Source organism: Coturnix japonica, chromosome 2 (genome assembly GCF_054131305.1).
Source record: "Coturnix japonica strain WE chromosome 2, WE-NBRP24, whole genome shotgun sequence".
Taxonomy (NCBI): domain Eukaryota; kingdom Metazoa; phylum Chordata; class Aves; order Galliformes; family Phasianidae; genus Coturnix; species Coturnix japonica.
Window position 1 is genome coordinate 3,666,335 of NC_140664.1, and position 21,555 is coordinate 3,687,889.

At 41.2% G+C, this 21,555-nt stretch overlaps 1 protein-coding gene across 5 annotated transcripts in view; it reads left to right on the plus strand.

Moving 5' to 3' along the window:
• AGO2 (argonaute RISC catalytic component 2) overlaps positions 1-21,555 on the plus strand; it is a 41,434-nt gene that overhangs the window by 9,513 nt on the left and 10,366 nt on the right. For 2 of the 5 annotated variants that reach the window (XM_085539304.1, XM_085539305.1), the window contains exons 2-12: positions 4,888-5,083; positions 9,285-9,405; positions 13,419-13,603; positions 14,885-15,021; positions 15,158-15,292; positions 17,336-17,423; positions 18,194-18,341; positions 18,516-18,635; positions 18,823-18,945; positions 19,702-19,835; positions 20,703-20,887. In XM_085539304.1, the coding sequence (XP_085395430.1) occupies positions 4,888-5,083; positions 9,285-9,405; positions 13,419-13,603; positions 14,885-15,021; positions 15,158-15,292; positions 17,336-17,423; positions 18,194-18,341; positions 18,516-18,635; positions 18,823-18,945; positions 19,702-19,835; positions 20,703-20,887 (1,572 nt within the window). Of the gene's footprint in view, positions 1-4,887; positions 5,084-9,284; positions 9,493-13,418; positions 13,604-14,884; positions 15,022-15,157; positions 15,293-17,335; positions 17,424-18,193; positions 18,342-18,515; positions 18,636-18,822; positions 18,946-19,701; positions 19,836-20,702; positions 20,888-21,555 lie in introns of those variants that run through there. The other 3 variants (XM_015856389.2, XM_085539306.1, XM_085539307.1) reach the window with 3 other exon arrangements.

Below are 21,555 nucleotides of genomic sequence, written 5' to 3' on the forward strand. Positions count from 1 at the left end.
TGTATCCGGGATAACCAAGGCAGCTGTAGGTCTGTAACTGGTTATTTGTTCTAAGCAGAATAATACAGCGTTTGACTTGATAATTAACACTGCTTCAGTTCTCTTGCAGTAAGTGACAATTATTACATAAAAATGATCTCTCAATTAAGTCTGCTGAACATAATGAGATCACAGATTTGAAGGCATTGCTGTTTATCCAGCACTTCTGCTTCTTATCTGATTACTGAATTGTATATTGCTAAGGAATTGGAAGCAGTTTGGCATAGTGAGATCCCTACAGTTCCCAATATTATCTTACAGGGGTCTTAAAATAAGATGGAATACAAAGGCAGCTCATGGAAATAACAGAAAGTGAAACACAAGGAGGAATGTAGGCGATAGAATTTACTTTAAGGCTTGGATTCCAAGTGTGAATGTTAACACGGTGGGCTGGGACACCTGAAGTTCTGTGTCCAGATGTGGAGTCATCAGTACAGGAGAGACATGGAGCTGTTGGAGTGCATCCATAGGAGGGCCACAGAAATGATCCAAGGGGTGGAACACTTTCGCTATGAGGACAGCTGAGAGAGCTGGGGCTTTTCAGCATGGAGAAGAGAAGGCTGCAGGGTGAGCTGAGGGCAGCTTTTCATTATCTAAAAGACAACTATGAGAAAGAAGGAAACAGGCTCTTTAGCAGAACCTATTGCAAGAAGACAAGGAGAAATGATTTAAACTAAAAGAGGGGATTTTAGTTTGGACATGAATATAGATAGGTGATGAGAACCCCCTTCCTGGAGATACACTCGAGGTCAGGCTGGATGGGGCTTGAGCACCTTGATGGAGATGGAGGTTTCTCTGTATTGCAGGGGAGTTGGACTAGATGGCCTTTTAGGATCCCTTCCAACTCATGAGATTGTGTGATGATGACTAGTGGGTATTTGAGAGCAGCATGGGAGCAGTCTGAATGTGATGAGGAGCAGGAATTCTCCATTCCTGAATGATTGAACTCTGGGTAGCGTTGCAGGGCCATTCCAGGAAAATAATCATTGAACAGCTCTTGGCTAGGAAACTCAAGGAGAGTAGGAGATAGGGATTACAAAAGGCTTTCCTCCTCTCCACTCTCCCTTTTTGTTTGTTGTTTTCTTTCTTTCTGAGGACACCTTTAGTAATCTGTTTGCTCACCATCCAATTGAGTAATTGTCCTCATTGATACCACTAGAACAAGGAGTGGTTACAGGATTTATCCTCAGTAAATCTTAGTTGGCATTCATTTGCATTAAAGGGTAGGAATAATTGTTTTTACTCCTTGCTCTCATTCCTTGCTTACTGGGTATTGGGCTCTCTCAAATATCATTTTTCAAGAGGATGTGTTATTAGCAAGAAATCTGACAATTGCACCTTGCTGTGGGATCTTCAGCAGTTGATAGTTAAAATAATGCTGTAATACAGGCTTAAATAAAGTTCTGACTACATCATTTCTTCAGTTTCCCTGCAGTGCTTCTCTTGTGGTTTGTTGAATTTGAGGGGATAACCGATAAGGCTGTTTCCATCTAATGCAACAGTGCTGTAACTTGACTGATGAACTTAGTTTGTGCACGCCAAAACGTACTTAATAAGCAGCAAAGACAGATGTATAGATGCCTCTGCCCTCCATAGTATCAAGGGACTATTAGCTGCAGCTTGGAGTTTCCCTTATCTCTTAGAAAACACTGCAGGCTCTCTTCCTATCTTTCTCGAGCCGTTCCTAACAGAAAACCAATTCATAAGTCAAACTTCTTTCAAAGCACATACATGTGAGAAAACTGAAGGTGGCCCGAAGCCGAAGACTGTGTGCAAAGATGTTCTGACATACATGAATATGGCCGAGATAATTGGGTTTTTGAACCTTAAGGTAATCTGCAAGTTCCTAAGGGCAAGATCTGGAGGAGATAGATGTGGGCTTAGGGAAGGTACCCTAGGGACAGGGTAAGAGACAGAAGCTGCAGCACAGGGAACTAGCTAATAATACCACAAGTAGATCTTACCATGAAAGTAATCAACCATTGGAATGAGTTGTAAGAGTTGCTTTGGAAACTCTGTGAGGAGGAGAGTGGCCATGTCTGGTCTCTTCCAACTTACTCTGTGCTGTTACCATACCCAGCACCTCCTACACAGCTGCCTTTTGAAGCACACACATCCCTTCTCTTCCTTATTTTGGTTCTTAACCTGATCTTATTTTTGTTTCCTGCAGGTCTGGGGGTAAAACAGCTGTTCAGTAGCTGAGCTCGGGTTCATAACCCCCCCAGTTTGGTTTTTGAATCAAAAGTAGTGATACCTCCTTCTTGTGGAAGGGATGGAATCAGCGACATAACTAGAGACAGCAAAATGCAATTCAGAAAGCAAACTTCACAGTGGTCTTTGGACTGTCTGCAGGCCAGGCATGTCAAATCAAGTGCTGCAGGGGGAACTCAATGTGATGTTATATTAAAATTCTATATGCCAGCATGAAATTTGGACATCTTTCATTAAATGGGTGTCTGGTAATTAGTTTATCTGATATACTTTTGGGAAAAAAAAGTGTCTTTTATTTATTGTACCTCTTACAGCATTACTGTCTTCAGGTTAAGCTCTGTTGCCTGCCGCATGCTTCACTTCCTGTAACTCTTGTTTGAGATGGATAAAGCTGCACTACTGAACACAGGAAAGTGTTGAAGCTCTTAAACATCTCCTTTCACGTGGCAGCTTCTGGCAGAGACAGCTGTATTGTAGATCAACACAGCAATATCTGAAAACACCCGCGTGGATGATCCGGAATAACCACCCTGATGTCTGATAATGAAACCTCAACTGAAAGCGGGGCTTCCGAATAAGGCTTCCTTCCTTCACATCGGTTTCACTTACAGGCTGTGTGTTTGAAGAAATAGTTTGAGAGGCGAGGCTTCCTGTGACAGATGTAGGCTGCGTTAGCCCGGTGCTAAAATGTTCGTTGAGCTGTGAAAACATCACCAGATAATTAAATGTGTTAGGACTTGCTGCAGAAGCAAACGTATTGATATAATTACAGTAGTTGAATTATGCTTGGGTGATCTCCTGTGTCGACAAGCCCTTTTAGATGCAACTGGCTCGGCCCCTTTCTTATTTAGTAACTCATTAGGCCTCTGTCTGCATATCAGCGGCATAATTCCATGTTTAAAATCTTCTATATGCGCCTTTAGTGCTGAGCAGCACTTCAGAGAACCGAATAACCTGAAGCTTTACAACACTATGAAGAATAAAGGATGATGCTGAAAGCATCCATATAGGTGATAAAATAAATGGCCCTGGTAATTCAGTTCCACAATTGGTTGGGTTTTGGAAGGGGAGAAGAGTGCAATCGCAAGTGTGGCTCATTCATTCCTTTTACATGCTGGGAGTGCCTTGGCCCTGTGGCTCTTTGAGTCACTGTAATCTCCAGTTTGGATCTGCAGTGTTTTTGATGGAGTGGAAGCCTGCACGCAGCCAGCCTTGAATCTGCAGCACTGGTGTAAAACTCTGCACTAAACTGATATCTCTGTGTTTGAGCACAGCTCCTCTGCCACCTCCTTGTTCCCTCTCCTCTGGTGGGTGAGTTGTGGCAGTACGTCTGTATCCTCTGCAACACCTCCCTCAAAGAGAAGCATTCCTATATAGAATAAGTAAGGTTGGAAAAGACCACTAAGGTCAGGATGTAGCCCAACCACTGACCCATCGCCACCATGCCCAGTAGGCCATGTCCTTCAGTGCCACATCTAAGGTGCACATAGGTACAGCCATCAGTCCTGTAGCTAATGCATGTATGTGTATCTGCTTCATGCCACAGAAATATAGGTTGACTGCTTATCAGGTCAGTGCTGCTGTTTAATAAACAGTGCTTATCTCCTCCAAGCACCACCCTGCCCTATATAAGTCTGCTCAGTGCGTTGAGCCAGAAATAACTTTAATTGGAGCATTTAAAAGAGATGAAGTTTAGAAGTGAAAGTAGCTGATGTTGCTGGTCGTTACTTCTGAAGTGCCTGGTTCTGTGTGTGTGCTGGAATGTGCATTTCCTTGTTATCTAAGCTCCGGTGTTCATCCTTGAATGTTTGTAAACAGAGCTTTATTATATCCCTGTGAGAAGTAACAAGCAAGCTCAGTTTAAGGAGTAGGCAGATGTCAGTTACCAGCATAACTTAGTTTTGCAGCATAAATCACTTGTGGGGCTTCTGGAATCTGAATGTTAAGTGGTAAAGCAGGGAAATGATGCTTGTTTGTGCAAGGGTTGGTTATCAGATAATGAATGTTAGGAGTAAATCTGTGAGATTTCATAGTGCTGCGTAGGAACAGGAGGCAGAAACTGCATGAGTTCAAACATCTGCTTATTTCTGGTAGGCTGTGGTGATTAGAGCAAACTGCACGCAGCTGAAATGTATGTGTATGATATCACACACACACGAGTCTTATACTTGAAAGTTTTCAAAGGTGGTTTAAGTGGTGTCAGCTCCTTTTTAGAGGTGTTAGCTCGAGTATATGTGGTTAGGTGATTTGCATCAGTAGCTGTTTTGAAACAGGTTCTTCATAGGTAGAATCATAGAATCAATCGCTCAGGTTGGAAAAGACCTTAAAGATCATCGAGTCCAACCACAACCGAACCATACTACCCTAACTAACAACCTCCTGCTAAATCATGTCCCTGAGCACCACATCCAGATGGTTTTTAAACACATCCAGGTGACTCAACCACATCCCTGGGGAGCCTATTCCAGTGCTTAACAACCCTGTCTGTAAGGAAGTTTTTCTAGATGGTGCACATTTTCTTTCTAGTTTTCAGATTGTTACCAGTTTGAGCGTCCCCTGCTTTGTTGGATAAAGTCTATGAAGTTGTTCCATTCAAACATGGCTGGTGTGGCTAATCTGTGCTTTCTCTCTTTTCAGTGCTTGCACCTCCTCCACCGTTGCCACCACCAGTACAGGGATATGCCTTCAAACCTCCTCCTCGCCCAGATTTTGGGACTTCTGGAAGAACAATCAAACTGCAGGCCAACTTCTTTGAAATGGACATTCCTAAAATAGATATCTACCATTATGAGTTGGATATAAAGCCAGAAAAATGTCCTAGAAGAGTTAACAGGTAATCTGGTGCTTTGCTTTTTTCCTCAGTTTGCTTACATTCTGGTTTTCATTTGCAAATTGTGGAGCCGTGTGCCTGTTTTCACTGACAGTTCAGGAGATGTGTCTGTCCTTATTCACTCTTTGTACTGAGAGCTTCCAACTTTCCATATCCATCAGCAAGCAGTGTTCCTCAGACCTTTTTAATCACAGGATGGCCTGGGCTGGAAGGGACCTCAAGGATCATCAAGCTACAGTTCCCCTGCCACAGGCAAGGCCACCAACCTCCACATTTAATACAAGACCAGGCTGCCCACGGCCCCATCCAACCTGGCCTTGAACACCTCCAGGGATGGGGCATTCCCAGCCCCTCTGGGCAGCCTGTTCCAGCATCCCATCACTCTCTCTGAAGAGAACTTCCCCCTATATCCAACCTAAATCTTCCCTCCTTCAATTCAAAACCATTTCCCCTTGTCCTTCTATTACCTACCTTTTCAAAGAGTTGATTTCCTTCCTGTTGGTAGGCTTTACGTACTGGAAGGCTGCAGTGAGGTCATTCCACACTCTTTATCCAACAAGGTTTGTCCCAGCCCAGAGATACAGTGCTGGCAGTTCCTTATTTTGATTGAACTTGTCAACTGCTGATTAAAGCCACTGTATTAACTCTAGAGAGGTTAGATCAGTGTAAACCAACTTGATAAGTAATCTTGGTATTGCTTGGTTAAATATCAGAGTGTAATTGGCTGGCAACCCATCAGCAGGATGTTGGTGTTGCCAGCTTGTTTTCCTGACGTCACCTACTTAAAAGAGGAGGTGAAACCCATTTGTTTGTGCTGCTGGGAGAGGAACGTGGAGAGTCTGAATCAGTAGATTCTATAAAAGGGAAAGTTATGCTCCTGAAACAGATAGGGAGATGAAAGCATGGATCAGTTGGCAAAGGAAATAAGCAATTAGGTCCTGTATTTTGCATGTGTGTCCTATTAGTCACAGTGTGGCAACCTCATTAACTTGAAAAAAGAGCAACGTTGCCAGAAGTGAAACTGAGAACAAGACTTGGCACTAACTCGAAACCACAAGTGTCATCATTGTAACTACCTACACATCTTGACTGCGGAGTCTGGTAATGGTGTGTTTATATATTCAACAGCAAGAGCTTTCTGTATTAAAAAAGGTCGCATGGGTGGATTATGCAGTTACGAACAAAAGTGTAGAGTCCAAAAAGTCACCTGAAAGCCCTGGTTTTTTTAATGTCAATTAACAAACTGGAGTTCGCTATCCATGGTTGCACTAACAAGTCTGCTAGTAATGGTATTTCCATAAAGCAGCATTGCTATACTTTGCTACTCTGTTTTTTCTTTCTCAGGCCTTTAAACCAGTTGAAAATTGGGTTTAGTTTTAAGAGCAGATGTTGTATGTGCATTAAGCTAAATTCTCTTCTTGCCTGAAGCAGCCCTCCTAATTTCACCACTGCATTCTCACTGCATTGTAGAGCTAAAAAAAGAAGCACTAATAATAATTAGCGGTCCAGATTTTTCACAGTGGAAGCCATGAGAGCTTTGCTTTCACTATCACTGATTATCCCTGCCTCCTGCTCCAGTGCTGACAGCGTACATGCTGCTGTCTGATGCAGATATCTGTGCTCCTTAGCCCCTCTGGACAGTGCAGTGCTGTGCAGCTACTACGTGTTTGTGGTGTGTGCTGCTGCTCTCATTGATCTCCTCTTTGTGCTTCCTCCTCTCATCCCTACCTTCAGTGGTGGGGACTCGGTTTTGAAGAAATCGTAGAAAACACAATTATAAAGTAATTGTAAAGCAATTTTCCCGGCTGAAAAAGCAGGTTATATTCTGTAATGAGTTGTTGCCCCACTGACAGCTTCAGACCTGATCTCCTTTGTTAGGTTAGCCACTCCTTGTGTTGTGGTATCATAGCAGATAGAAATCTGCATGGTTCAGTGCCTTTTGCAGTAACCAGGGGTGTTATGAATGCATTCAACAGTGCACGTTTCTCTGTATAGTGTGGGTAGAATACAAATTGGATTCATTTAATGAAGTTTATGTTTTGTTTCTTCTTCCTCAAGCACTTATTAGTGCTTTTGCTACCCTGTAGGTGTACGTGCACTTGTCAGTGCCTGGCGTTTGGCTGGCTGTGTCCTTTCAGTCCTACACGTATACCTGTGTCTGTGCATGTATTCATATAAACACATGTAGGGTTTTGTAGGATGGTACCTTACAGTCCAGAGATCAAATTCATTTTTTCATCTAGATTACAGTTTTGATTATATAACTCAGCTATATACCTACAATCAATAGCTTTTATCATTACTTTGTGTTTTAATATGTAGAAGAGGTTGAGTTTTTAATTCCATTTACACTATTCCCTCATCGTTACATATTCCCATCATTCTTCCATTTACACTATTCCTTCATCTGTGCTGGCTTCATTCTTCAGTTTTATTTTTGGCCTACCTATGGCTTGGACTGTACAGTTGGATACACCACAAACAAGAGCTGGAGCAGGACCGAAAGGCACAGAGCTGAGACAGCAGGCTGCTGTGCCAAACCTATACAGTTAGGTTCAGTTATTCTCATGTTGCAGGAAGTCCACATCTCTTTGGGTGGCTGTTGAGGATGGGCAGTGTGGGGTTGGCTCTGCATTGACAGTGTCCTTGGTTTAATGTGTGAGGGTTGCTGGGACTTGTATGTAGCTCAAAGTGAACACCACGTGGGATCGCTTGTGTTCTTGCATGCACGTGTGGTCTCTGTGCAGTAGTCCACGAGGGCTGGAGTTGGAATGTCAATAAATCACTCTTCTTTTAACTTCAGATGGAGAAAATAGTTCCGCTTTTCATTTAAATGCCTCAAACCACAGCTGAGAAACACCACCACTAAACATAATTCAAAGTGTGAAAGCCCTAATTAAATGGAAGCATTCATTTTCATGCAGGGCAATTTGCAATCAAATCTTGCTCAGTAAGGGAATGGATTTTCCATTGCTGAAAACAAGAGTGAAATATATCTCTCTTCTGTCCTTGAAATTGGCACTTGTTCAGTCAGACACTGCAGACCTGAGGCTGAAGCTGCTGGGACAAGTTTCATTCATACTTCTCAGAAGCTCGGATGGGTTTCTTTTAAATGTGCCATCTAATCTTAAAGCCTTGGGACATAGCAAAGAAATCATCAGCTAGAACAGCCTTTGCTCACTACAGGGCTTGAATGAGCTTGAAGTTTCTTCTCAGAGTTTTATGTCACTACAGTATCTAACTCAGTTAATTACCTTTCTAAATCGTGGTGAGTAAAACAGTCATCTGCAGCCTCACTGAGCTAATTGGCAGTGGTACAGAAGAAACAGCATCCCGTAGCTTTCCATCCTGTGTCCGCTCAGCTTCTTCATGCTGTTTTGCCTCAAAGCCATATATATATATAACTGTCTCTAGGCAGCATACTGCAGACCACTGCTGGATTTGAGATTTCCAGCTGTATGAGACATGTAGCCTGGAGGATGTCTGTTTGGGACATTTGGACCAAAGGCCTTTGGCATCAAAGGATGCTGTTGCTTCAACAAGCCACTCATCTGGCTGGTGTGTAAGCACTGTGGTTAGGCAAGTGCTTTTGGGACTAGTTACATCATTCATACAAACAGCACATATTTCCAGCTGGGCTCTAATGAATGGATATGCCTTTCTAATACATTTGGATCTCTGTGAATGCTGGTTTTGTTGGCTTTTGTGGAAAAAAATCACACTTAAGTAATCTGTCTTAGCACTGAACAGAAAGTTTATGTATCACTGTCATCATAGGAATGTTGTGCTGGGGGAAGGCTGAGGCTGAAAGCTTGGGTAGTTGTATTTGGAAAGCTGCTCAGTCTGCTGAGCTTGGGCTCTATACAGAAAATACCATAGCATATGGGAGCAGAAGAACCAGACAATACCGTGTGCTTTCTGTTGTGAGCATACGATAGCACAATCTTTTGGTTTGCCAGTTGTGTTAAATCACAGCAAACTGGAAGGCATGTAAAAAAGCTACCAACAGCTGCGTTCAGACAGTAGTTTAGTCTGTGAAAAGATTGCTCTAGTTCAGATCAAACAAATCTCAGCTTTAACGCCTAGCAGGGGACAACCCTTTATTTTTCCTAATGCTTCTACTCGTGAATATTAGTATTCATTTGCTATATAACATCAGAAGTAAAAAAGCTGAATTAATGTACTCTTTTTTTTATGTTTTCAGAGAAATAGTGGAGCATATGGTTCAGCACTTTAAAACACAGATTTTTGGGGATCGCAAGCCTGTGTTTGATGGAAGAAAAAACCTTTATACAGCTATGCCACTTCCCATTGGAAGAGATAAAGTAAGTTTTAAAGAGAAAACTTCAGAAGGGTTTTCATAAGATTGGAGGTTCCAGTGTAATATTTGCAGATAAAGCTGATAGAAATTGGTTTGTATGTTCTTTTTTCTTTTGTATTTCTTGTGTGTGTGTAAATCTCCTGCTGCCTTTAGATTCCACTTTTCTTAGGGCCTTGTGATCTTACTGCCATCATAAAAAAGGTCTCTCCCCTTTCCATATCCTTTCTTGCTCCCAGCTCACGGTTTCTGATTTGAACTGCCCAAAACAGCAGATGCTCTTTGTACTAGAAGTAAGAAAAAAGTTGAAAGCACGGTGAGGTTTGGGACACGAAGCATCCCAGCAGCAGGCAGTCGCCATATCAGTTCATTTATCTCATCGAAGCCTGCTGAAAGCTGACTGTCACTGTCCGCTAGTGGGAAGAAGCTCCTGCATTGCTTGGTTGGCAGTGCGGACCTTCCTCTCTAACCCTTTGTGATGTGAGAGTGAAACTGGTTTTAATTTAGCAGGTGAACATCTACTGGCTGAGCACTGGGGCAGTTCAGAAGTGTTGTTTGTGAGCTCTTTACCTGTAAAATTAGTCTATACTTCTATAATCTAATACCAGATAGAATTTTCTGTGGCCTTTCATATTTAGGTGATAAATACTCTAGAGAACAGTCATTCACTAGCAGTAGTTTCTGGAGGCCGTTACACCCTCCTGCTGTTGCTGCAAGGTGAGGCACATGCAACTTACAGAGATTATTCTATCCTATCCTACTCCTACCAAAGTGACCCAAGTGTAATGAAAAGGATTTGTAGAGAACTATGTAAATTTGCTTTGTGATACAATTGGGAACAGAGCTCAGGTCTTCATAAATGCTATAATGCTGTGCTGTTAAGCAGTTAATACCTATGTTCCATGTCTACTGTTGTGCGCCTTATGCACTGCTTGACATGGTCCACAGTTCTACCCAAATTATCTCTTACTCTTATATCTCTAAATTATACGTACGGCTTTTCTCCTTGTTGTGTGTCTGACTATCTGCTTGCCAGACAGGACTCAACTTTAAATAGCTTTGGATTCTAAAACTCTTGTGTACTATGTCATATGTGGTAGAAATGTAGTGGTTCTCAACAGGAAAAATGACAATTGTGCTGGCGAGATGCACCCATTTATGACTTTCCTGCCAAGCTGTGTAGGAGTCGAGTTGTATTTGTTGCTTCTTAAGAAGCCTGGAAGGCACTGCCAAAAGAAACCATAGCAGGTGGTTTTCTGAGATTGCTGGCCTGTTTATCCCTGTGTATATGCTGAGGAACTGATCCCAGATCAGCACACTTGAAATCTTTGCTCTTGCTTTCAAAGGATGGAAATTGCTTTCAAACCAGAAGTAAAGGCGGTTGCATTGGAATCTTTTGTCTTCCTGAAAATGAATGTTATCTACATGTCAATAGAAGATGGCTTTGATTTTGTTAAACCTTTTGAACAGAGCAAATGTTCTGACTAGAGCAGTGATCAATTGCTCGAGGTGAAGATTGTGCCTTTGGCTCACCAAGGAGTGGATTTAGCACAGGGTGGTTTACATTATTTCAGTACCTTGTTAGCATGACGGGAGTCAACTCTTAACAAGGGTAGGTAATGGCAGGACAAGGGGAAATGGTTTTAGGTTGAAGGAGGGAAGATTTAGGTTGCATGTCAGGGGGAAGTTCTCTACAGAAAGAGTGGTGAGGTGCTGGAACAGGCTGCCTAGAGAGGCTGTGGATGACCCATCCCTGGAGGTGTTCAAGGCCAGGTTGGATGAGGCCGTTGGCATCCTGGTCTAGTATTAAATATGGATGTTGGTGGCCCTGCCTGCAGTGGGGGTGCTGGAGCTTGATGATCCTTGAGATCCCTTCCAACCCAGGCTGTTCTGTGATTTCATCTGTGTATCTGGCTCTCACTTAGGCTTGCTTCTCAAAAACTTTCAGTCATCCCTTTTCCCCCATCCAGTAGAGAACTTTAATATCTGTATGCCAATGCAACCGGAGTTATTACCCTTGAGGAAAAAAAATAATACAGAGAAACCTCAACTGGTTTAAATCAGATGTGAGGAAATTTAGCTTAGTGAGGGAATTTCTTTCTATGTGGAGCTCAATTGGTTTAAGCATGGTTTAAACCAGTATAAAGCTTGTAGGTATTAACGCTTTCCTCCAGAGTAATTAGATTATGTTTCTTGGGGCTTTTTGGCTGCTCTGTACATAAAAAATACAGCAGTTTCTCTACACTTGGGATCATATTGAAAAGATTCATGATCGTACAGTGATTAATAGATGGTCCTTAATCTGTGTGAGTGAAAAACTTAATTTATTTGCAATATACGTCACTAGTGGAAGAACTGATGCTAATCAGAAGGCTGAAACCAATTTGTCAGCACCTTTTTCCTGTTGCTCTTTAACTTAATTCACATCCTCTGTCTTCATCTCTTGTCAGTGATGATTCTTCTTTCTTTTTTTTTTTGTCCTTGCTGATAACCTGCTTCTATTTGAACTTGTACAAACATATTGTCATCTTTTCTGCTCACCCTTCCTGCTCATTGTACCTGTTTTAATTCCTTCCTTATCATAGCTAGTTTTCATTCCATCATTCCTTCATTTCTTTAGACGTTTCAGATCAAATATGGAATATATAAGTATTAAAACAACATATTTTCTCCATTTTTACTCATACAGTAAGTGTAGGTATGCAGATGGGACCAGTCCTCTAATGTATCTTTAACATTTCTTTTCAGCTCTTCAGTAGCATTTCACTGGTGAGATATAAAAGGAAGACAACCTGGAAAGTTAGATTGAAACTTATGTATTTGAGCAGTACAAATGACTGATTTGGTTTTAAAAAGGCTGTAAAGCCAACAGTTAAAAGTGGGACAAATTCATTACTGTAAATTCTTTGTGAAAACTAAGCTAAATGTAGTGGGTACGTGGCCCAGATATTGCTCTGGTAACTGGTAGATTTGACTAAGATAGCTAGGCCTACCTGTGTGTTAGGGTGTTGTTACCAAAAAAGAGTGAAGTACTTCACATTTTGGACTATCTACTTTTTAACTTAAGGCTCAAGGTATGAGTTAGATGTGGGGTTCAGGGAGTGGGTCAGACATTGGCTTGCAGCCCAGTAATCGTCATAGTCAGTCCTGTGTTTATCAGGGATGTGGATACAGCACCGCAAATAGATCAGTTCTTTATCTTTTTTCCATACCATCATAGTTAAGGAGCTTTGTAAATTGAGACCAAGAAGGGGGAAAACGCCAAATAAGCAAAAAGAGGCTTTATAAAAAGCTTCCAACCTGCATCATCAGACAGCCTACACCTTCATTTCTGTGGCCTTTCTGGCAGAATAAATGTTCTGGGTCATCTACAGATCCTTCTGTTCCAGACTGCACTTTCCATTGCTCTCCCATGGCCCCATGGCTCCTTCCTCTGAACAGCTCTTGTGGTGAATAACGTTGGTTCTAAGGGTTCTAAGATAGGGCTGCAATATTAATTTGGATTGTCCACTATACATTGTCAATTTGGTCGCTGGCTTATGGAGAGGCTGCTTGTTTTTATCTTTGCTACCTGTTTTTTTAGACTGAAGAAGCTAACTGCTGCCAGAGGGCGGATGACTACATATATTAGCTTGCTGTTACCATATACTGTCTTCGGTAGCACTCTAATTACAGTTTGCCTGCTAAGTGGATGTCTTTTGGATTGAAGCAGCGCACTCCCTAGGACAGGAGAATGCAATGTTTTTATTTACATCCAGCACAAGGGTTGTTCTGATGATGTTATTTCTCATAGTCACTCCCATGGGTTTTAGTGATAGCAGATATGCCTTACTTCCAGTTGGGTTAAGAACTGTTCTCAGACCTTATCTTCTAAGACTGTACATAATATCTGTTGTTTCTTCATCATTGCTGTTTGTCTTTTCCCAGGCTTCATGGCATTATTCAGAGGAATTTGTTGTCCCCTCTCATTTTCTGCTCCAAACAGAAAGAATCATCTTGTTTTGTTGTTTGTCATTGTTGCAGGTGGAGTTGGAGGTCACGTTGCCAGGAGAAGGGAAGGACAGAATATTTAAGGTGGCCATCAAGTGGATGTCCTGTGTGAGTTTGCAGGCATTACATGATGCTCTTTCTGGCCGGCTGCCGAGCGTCCCATTTGAAACCATCCAGGCACTGGATGTTGTGATGAGGCACTTGCCTTCCATGAGGTGAGCAGAAGGCACTAGGAAATATGCTTTATTATCTGAAATGCTTGGGCAGCTATTTTGGGTTGGACATACTTGTACATCTCTACCAAGTAATAGCCAGCTAGTAGATCACAGAGCCAGGTAAGGTAGCATCGCACTTCTCTGTTTATCAGATGATGGTTTTAAATGAGAAGAGGGGACATTTAGACCACATATTAGATGGAAGTTATTTACACAGAGGGTGCTGAGGCACTGGAACAGGTTGCCCAGAGAAGGTGTGGGTGCTCTGTCCTGGGAGGCTGGATGAGGGTGTGGAAACTTAGCTTTATGGTCCCTGCCAACCCAAGCTGTTGATATCATGTGATATCAAGTGAGGAGCCTCAGAGCTGTGTGCAGGTCCCTTTTTGTACTGAAAATTACTGAAAATCATTCTACATTTGAGTGTTCTCAGGGCTGGGGTGCCCTGGTACCTCAGCTGTGCTCCATCTCTTTGTAGCCTTCTGAGAAGGAAGTTGAATGTAGTTGGAGGCTGGGAGATACCACATAAGTATGGCTCAAAAACTTCTTACCCTGTTCCTGTGCTCCTTCAGCACATGTTAATTGCTGATTTTTCTGTATTACCGGGCTAGAGAGACATTAGTAGCACTTGGTACAGCAGTTTTTATAGGGAAAAAAGTGCTTTAAAATGGCTTTATCCCAAGTAACATCCATGGCTTTTGTAGTTAAAACTCTCGGTTTCTTTAAATGTGCTGCCATGAAACAACTTGCTTAAGACCACTGTTCAAATTAAATGCAGTTGGAAAATAGAGAGGAAAATTCTTTGCTGAACTTTCTCATTTTAAAGGACTGAGAAGTTTATGCAAATATATTTAAATAGCCTTATATTGCATTGACTTTATCCTCAATTTTAGGAAAAGATTCAGACAGCTTTTACAGTAAAAAAAAAAAGCAGCTGAGTTAAATGATTCACACATTTTTATTCAGAGAAAGATATTAGCACTGGTTTTGATGAGTTTGGTATTAAATGTGTAGTACTGAGTTACCAATGCAGTCATTCTGATGCAGTTGAAAGATACTTCAGCAATGTTTGCTAGGTGAGTCGTTTACCAAGACAGTGTTTCCATGGATTTCGGGGGAAGCCAGGCAGAAATAAGGGGAGAGATTGTTATTTACACTGTTGTTTATAGCTTGAAGCGCTGATGTTTCTATGCTTTTGAGTAGGTGTTGATAAAGTTATAACTAATAGAAGAATTTTTTACCTTCTGCTTTAACTTTATGATGTGGATTTATCTTCTGTTGCAGATATACTCCAGTGGGGAGATCATTTTTTACAGCGTCAGAAGGGTGCTCAAATCCATTGGGTGGTGGCAGAGAGGTTTGGTTTGGATTCCATCAATCAGTCAGACCTTCCTTATGGAAAATGATGTTAAACATTGATGGTGGGTTCTATACGGATCTATCTTTTCTTCTCTCTCTTTCAATAGAGAGGCAAAAATTGAATTCCTTAAGTTGTATTTATTTGAAAAATTATTCCTGTGTATTTTTGTAATACAATGTTAATGTTTTTGTCTACAGTGTCGGCGACTGCATTTTACAAAGCACAGCCAGTTATTGAGTTTGTATGTGAAGTTTTGGATTTCAAAAGCATTGAAGAACAACAAAAACCTCTGACAGATTCCCAAAGGGTAAAGTTTACCAAAGAAATAAAAGGTAATAAATGTAACTGCTTTATTCTGTCTGTTGGTGTATTACCAGTATATATTCTGAAAGTTTTCTATAGCTATTGGCAGTTTGGGAAGCAAATTATGACAGTGAACACTGTCCATCACCCTCCAAGTGTTGGAATAAACTCGAACTTCCTAGCAGATGAGTTTCCTGAGATCAGTTACTGCCTTGTGATTTATATAAGCTTCTCATCCTTGACAAGCCTTCATTTCATTGTGTGTTACCATCACCTAATCACTTGGTCAGGTGTCATATCAAAGTTATTTGTGCATGTGGAGGCCTGAGCATCTCAGTGCAGCATCCCTTATTATGTCAGTCTCCTTAAAGACAATCGATGGTAAGTGACAGTTGTTTTTCTCATCCTGTATTTAGGAATTAAATACCACCTTATGCTTTATTCCTCAGAAAGCACTTCCATCACTAAATACAAGTTTCAATTCGGAATGGGAAGTCATGTCATTTCGCTTCAGTCATGTCAGCAGTGCTAATCCCAGTTTCGTAAGATGGTCCTGTTTCTAATCAAGCAATTTTAAATTGTTTGACAAGGCTGGGATTTCACATTTGTTATTTCCAATTGCCTAATCTTAATTTTCTTTGAAATTACTAATGGAAATATTTCCATATCCCAATTTTCTAATAAATCAGTGTTGTAGTTTCACATACTTACGTATACTTGGTACACATACTCTTCCAGAAGTATACTCAGTTACCAAACTAAGCAGTGACTGAATGAAAACTCGTAGGAAGGAATCGAGCTTCTTGTTGGTGTTCCCTGAATTCTTACCCATAACATTTCTTCTGGAAAGTCAGGGTCCTTCTGTTGTGGTTTGTCTTGGCAGGCACTAAGCACACACAGCTGCTGGCTCTCTTCTCGTGGAGTGGGATGTTTGGGAGAACTGGGGGTGGGGGAGGAAGTAGGACTTGTTTCATGTGTTTAAATGCCTTTATCTCAACTCACAAGTGATGCATGATGCAGTGCACAGAACCACAGAGCTGTAGGGACCACTAGAGAAAACCAACTATCCCATCTGGAACCAACACACCTTCCTTCTGTATATGCTAGCTAAGAAAGAGGGAAGTGAAAGAAAAACTCCAGCAGTCTGTCTTGTATTGAAGGCTTGTGAAAAGTTGATGTTTATCAATGGCTTAGTAGTAGATGGCACTTTAAGCCCTAGAAAATTAGGTGGGAAGATTACTGTGCTCAGCAAGTTATTAGCACCTTTGACAGGTACCATAAATAATGCCGTGTTACTCGGCAGCGCTATGAGTTTATACCCATGTGCAGATAGGTGGGGAATTATAATTTCCAGCCCCCTCTTTTCTATTCCCACGCATTCAACATTCTAAATGTAACAGTCGTCCCACACCTGTTTGTCTGAACACAAAAGCAACATAAGCGAAGATTCTGTATTCAGGCTCATGTCTGAGGTTAGTGATGGTTCCGAAATGCTTCTTTCTGTATGTGTAGCTGTGTTGTGTTGATTTCAGGTGGAAAAATTATTCTTTAGGTGTGGAGAGTTCCACTTTTCTGGTTAGCTTTCTCCCTGGAAGCTGTTGGCTTTCAGGTAGGCCCTGTTTTTGTGCAGGTGGGGATTGCAGCAGATGTTTGGCTTCACTAACAGTGAGGCCCAGCTGTCTCATTCCCAGGGTTTGTTGCTCTGTCTGGAGGTCTCGCAGACTCTGTGTGTTTAGACATAATATTTAAACATGCCCTTTTTCTCCTTCCACCATGCCTGAGTTGTGAGTAGAGAGAATCAATTGAATATGTCCAGCTTTTGATCAGCTCTGATAGCTTTAAGATTTTGCCTTGTTTTCTGGAATTCTTTGTTTAATTTTGGCTGAATCAGTATTGTGTTGTTTGTTTGTTCTTTAATTCTCAAATTCTAGGCTTTTTCTAGCCTTCAATTCTCTAAGAACACACTAAATAGTCATTAGCTGTACTACACAGTGTGAGTAGTCTTGTTGAGTTTTATGGGTGCTGACAGCTTGGTTTTGAAGAAATGGTGATAAATGTTTTCTAACTTTTAGGTCTAAAGGTGGAGATAACACACTGTGGACAAATGAAAAGGAAGTACAGGGTGTGCAACGTTACCAGGCGACCAGCAAGTCACCAAACGTAAACTATTTTGCTACATCTTATGTGTGTGTTTAATGTCATGCTTGAAGAGTGTCTTGACTTCCTTAGGGAGCTGGGAAAATAGCTGTCTTGCAGAACGATACAGACATTTTTATCATGAAGAAGTGTTCTGTGGGCAGCCTCAAGTAGGCAGGTAGTTTACCCCATTCTAAGAAAGCAGTATGAGAAACAGTATGAGAAACAGCACTGGTAACAGGTTGCGTGATAAAATAACTTGCCAGTATCTCAGGGTGTTATTTAATTGCTTGGACTTAATTTCCTATTCCTTCAAGTGATGCATTTCATTAATGAAAAGACCATTTGTGCCAGCTTGATATAAACATATACAAATACATATGCATATATGGAAATATATTTGTAATGTACAGAGAGATGCATTTCTGAAATGCTGGTTGGGTTTGTGTGCCTCTTAATGGGCTCACACTTTTCTTTGCGTGACACATCATGAATTGAGTACTGCAGGTATCACAGGTAGGTGGAAAACAGTCTTTGCCTTTAGGCACTTGTTCTTAGAAAATGTAATTGGTAGCTTTAGGTATCAAGTTAGAGAAATGCCTTCTGAGGCATTATTTAATGACATGTGGTAGTGGTAATGACGTACTCGTGATTACAGAAGTAAACTTGCATCATTTAAATGAGATGGGTTTAACCTCCAGCAAGCTTGGAACATGCTAAGAAATGAATTGAGAAAGTGTGGCAAAACATTTCACATAAATTAACGGCTCATTTTCATGTTTGATTTCCCATAGATTCCCACTTCAGCAGGAGAATGGACAAACAGTTGAATGCACTGTAGCTCAGTATTTTAAGGACAGGCACAAATTAGTTTTACGCTATCCTCACCTTCCATGTTTACAAGTAGGGCAGGAGCAGAAACACACGTACCTTCCTCTTGAGGTGAGTGAGCTTTGAAATAATACTGTATTATGGGGGATGTGGTCTGGGTGAAGTAAAGCTAAGCTGCTGACAAACTCTTCGGTGAGTAGTCAATGTATGTAAAGCAGTTGTGGGGGGAGAACTCAAGGTTGTATTGGTTTTGTTCTTTTTAATCTTGTCTTGGGTTTCTTTCAGGTGTGCAACATAGTGGCAGGACAAAGGTGCATAAAAAAACTCACTGACAATCAAACTTCCACTATGATTCGAGCAACTGCCAGATCAGCACCCGACCGTCAGGAAGAGATTAGCAAATTGGTGAGTGTTCCCTCAAAAGTGAGGCGAGAGTAGTTGGTATTCTTTCTGTTCCTGATAGCAGGTTCTAAATAGGTTGTGCACTACAAACAGGTTGTTGCCCAAATAGAGTTATCTCAGAAAAGCTTAGATTTGAATTCAGAGAAGTCCTCTTTTTCTGCAAACAATGTCTCGTTTCTTTGAATTTCAGATGCGGAGTGCGAGTTTTAACACTGACCCTTATGTTCGTGAATTTGGGATAATGGTGAAGGATGAAATGACAGATGTGACTGGTAGAGTCCTACAGCCTCCCTCAATCCTCTATGGAGGCAGGGTATGTTGAGGCACAGCAAAATGTGACTGGTTTCATTCTTAGCTATGATAACTTCAGATTGCTGTGTGCGAATGATGCTGAATGTGATGAGGTCAGAGTCATCATAGGTGTAGAGTTTAACATTTAGTGTTGTTAGAAATCCTTATGATTTGTGGCCACATAGTTCATAGTTCTTTACTCCTCGATTGCTTCTTTATTTCTGTAGATAAAGTTAAGGTAAAGTGCATTTATATAAACTTCAGTGGGAGGCGTTGCTTGTTTCAACTCTGAAATCTTCTGAAACTTCTGATTTTGAGTGTTCTGGGTGGAGCAGCTCTGTTTAGGACGACTATTTTAGGGTATTACCTCTGTTAGCATGTTATTCTCAAAACTGCCTATTACTTGGAAGGTTTTTCTTTACAGTGACTTTTCAGATAGTTTCTACCTGACTTAGTCTTCTTACTGTGGTGACTCAAACAAAAAGCTTGAAGTAGCATTCATATCAGTTATATAGACTGTCTTGTTGATGCAACATCAAAACCTCAGTGTCTAGGATGACTTAATTTGTGGAGGCTTCTCAGGAACTTCTAGATCGTGCATTGCCAGCTGAAGGTTGTCCTACCAGTGCATCACAATAGTATCCACTTGATGGGAGTAAAAGGATTGTGCATGTTAGAGTCTGATAATTAAGTAGCTTACTAGTTGGAAGCATAACTGGCTTATCTTGGTATGAATCGTTTTCTGATTTAATGTTTTTTTTTTTCTTTCCACATCCAGAATAAAGCAATTGCTACCCCAGTCCAAGGAGTCTGGGACATGAGGAATAAGCAGTTTCACACTGGAATTGAAATAAAGGTTTGGGCGATTGCATGCTTTGCTCCCCAGCGCCAGTGCACTGAGGTGCATCTTAAGTAAGTGTATTGCATAAGGTTGTGATTTTATTAGTTATTATGTGTGGAAATAGGCTTATGTCAAACAAAATGTATTTTCTACATATGGTAGCTTATCTTTAACACTGCTTTTGATGCACTTTTGAACTGTGCAAGTCTGATTTCCGTGACAGCATAATGAAATTCTCGAAATTAGACTTGCCAGAACCAGCACGTACTGTAGGGTAAAGTTCCTACCATGGTGAGGACTTGGGATTGAGTTTAAGGTGGTCAAAATGATTGATGGAGAGTATTCATCACTGTTTGTCAAGACTTAAAACTGAGTTATATGCTCTAACCTGGTTATGTGGCATGGAATAATTTGTGCAGTGTTAATCCAAAAGGAGTATTTTAACAGGTAATCCAACTTTTGTCTCCAACTTTCTGCCCAAGCCTGGAGGCACAGCACTGCATACGTTGGTACCCTTACAGGATCAATAGAGCAGCTGGTTTTGTTCACTTGGAACATTTAAATAAAACTTTTCAGATTAGAGTTTTCTGTTCTTTTGTCACAAACAAATGGAAGGTTATTGTTAAAGTGGTATCTCTGCCATCCTTGGACCATGGGAAGTGTGCGTACCTGTGCAGCTGGATTTTTCTATCATTCTTTGCACACAATTTCTTTCTCTTCATGCATGGGCAAGTGCTGTGTGTAGCTGCCCTAGCAGGTGACTCAGCTGTTCTTTGTCAGGTGAATGCGGCTTCGTGGTTATTCATCACAATGGTATTGCCATAATGATGTTCCTTTAGATGATTTGCCAAGCAACTTGGGAATGTTTCCCTAACAACTGGTAAGAAAACAGTGGAAACGCTGCCTTTCACATCCTACTGTGTGTTTAAATCCTTTAGGACCTTCACAGAGCAACTGAGGAAGATTTCCAGAGATGCAGGAATGCCAATCCAAGGGCAGCCGTGCTTCTGTAAATACGCGCAGGGAGCTGACAGCGTGGAGCCCATGTTCAGGCACCTCAAGAACACTTATACCGGACTGCAGCTCGTTGTAGTAATTTTACCAGGAAAAACACCAGTCTATGGTCAGTGAGCGCCAAATCATGAGCTTGTGTTTTAATTGCACTTTGTGGCTTATTTCTTCTGAATTATCTGAATGATGGAAGTCTAAAGGACTGCAGATTAAATTTACTCCTTTTCTCGTTCTGCGTGGTGTTTTATATTAATACCTTAATTCATTTCATTATGTTTGGCTGCGCTTTTAACTTGCTCTTCCTGTTGCGTGCATTTGATACAGGTTTTGTGAGCAGAAAAGTTAAAACCAGAGCTATTGAGAAACGGATTGAACTGTTCTGTAGGCAATTAAAATATAATTACTTAATTGTAAATATACATACTGCAATGCTAAGGGTTCTGAGTGAGTAAAGAAATGAGCTTAAAAATTGCCCAGCTTTTAGGACATCTTTGCTTCCTCATGCCATCAAACTTTGGCAGAAGAAACCGAATGAGGTAGAAAGCTTCTGCCTGTGGAGCTTTCTGGGTGAAAGCTCAGCAGCTTTTGGATACAGATTGACCATTGGTGCATTTTACACAGCACATACACATAGGCTTTAATTTTTGAGACAAACCACATGCCTTGTTTTCAACAAGCTCTTCCTGTACTGCTCCTTTTCATGTCCTGCCTTCCTCCTTTTTATAGTTTACTCTGCCTAATTGCAGCGCCATAAACTACCATCCGCTGTTTTCTCCCATA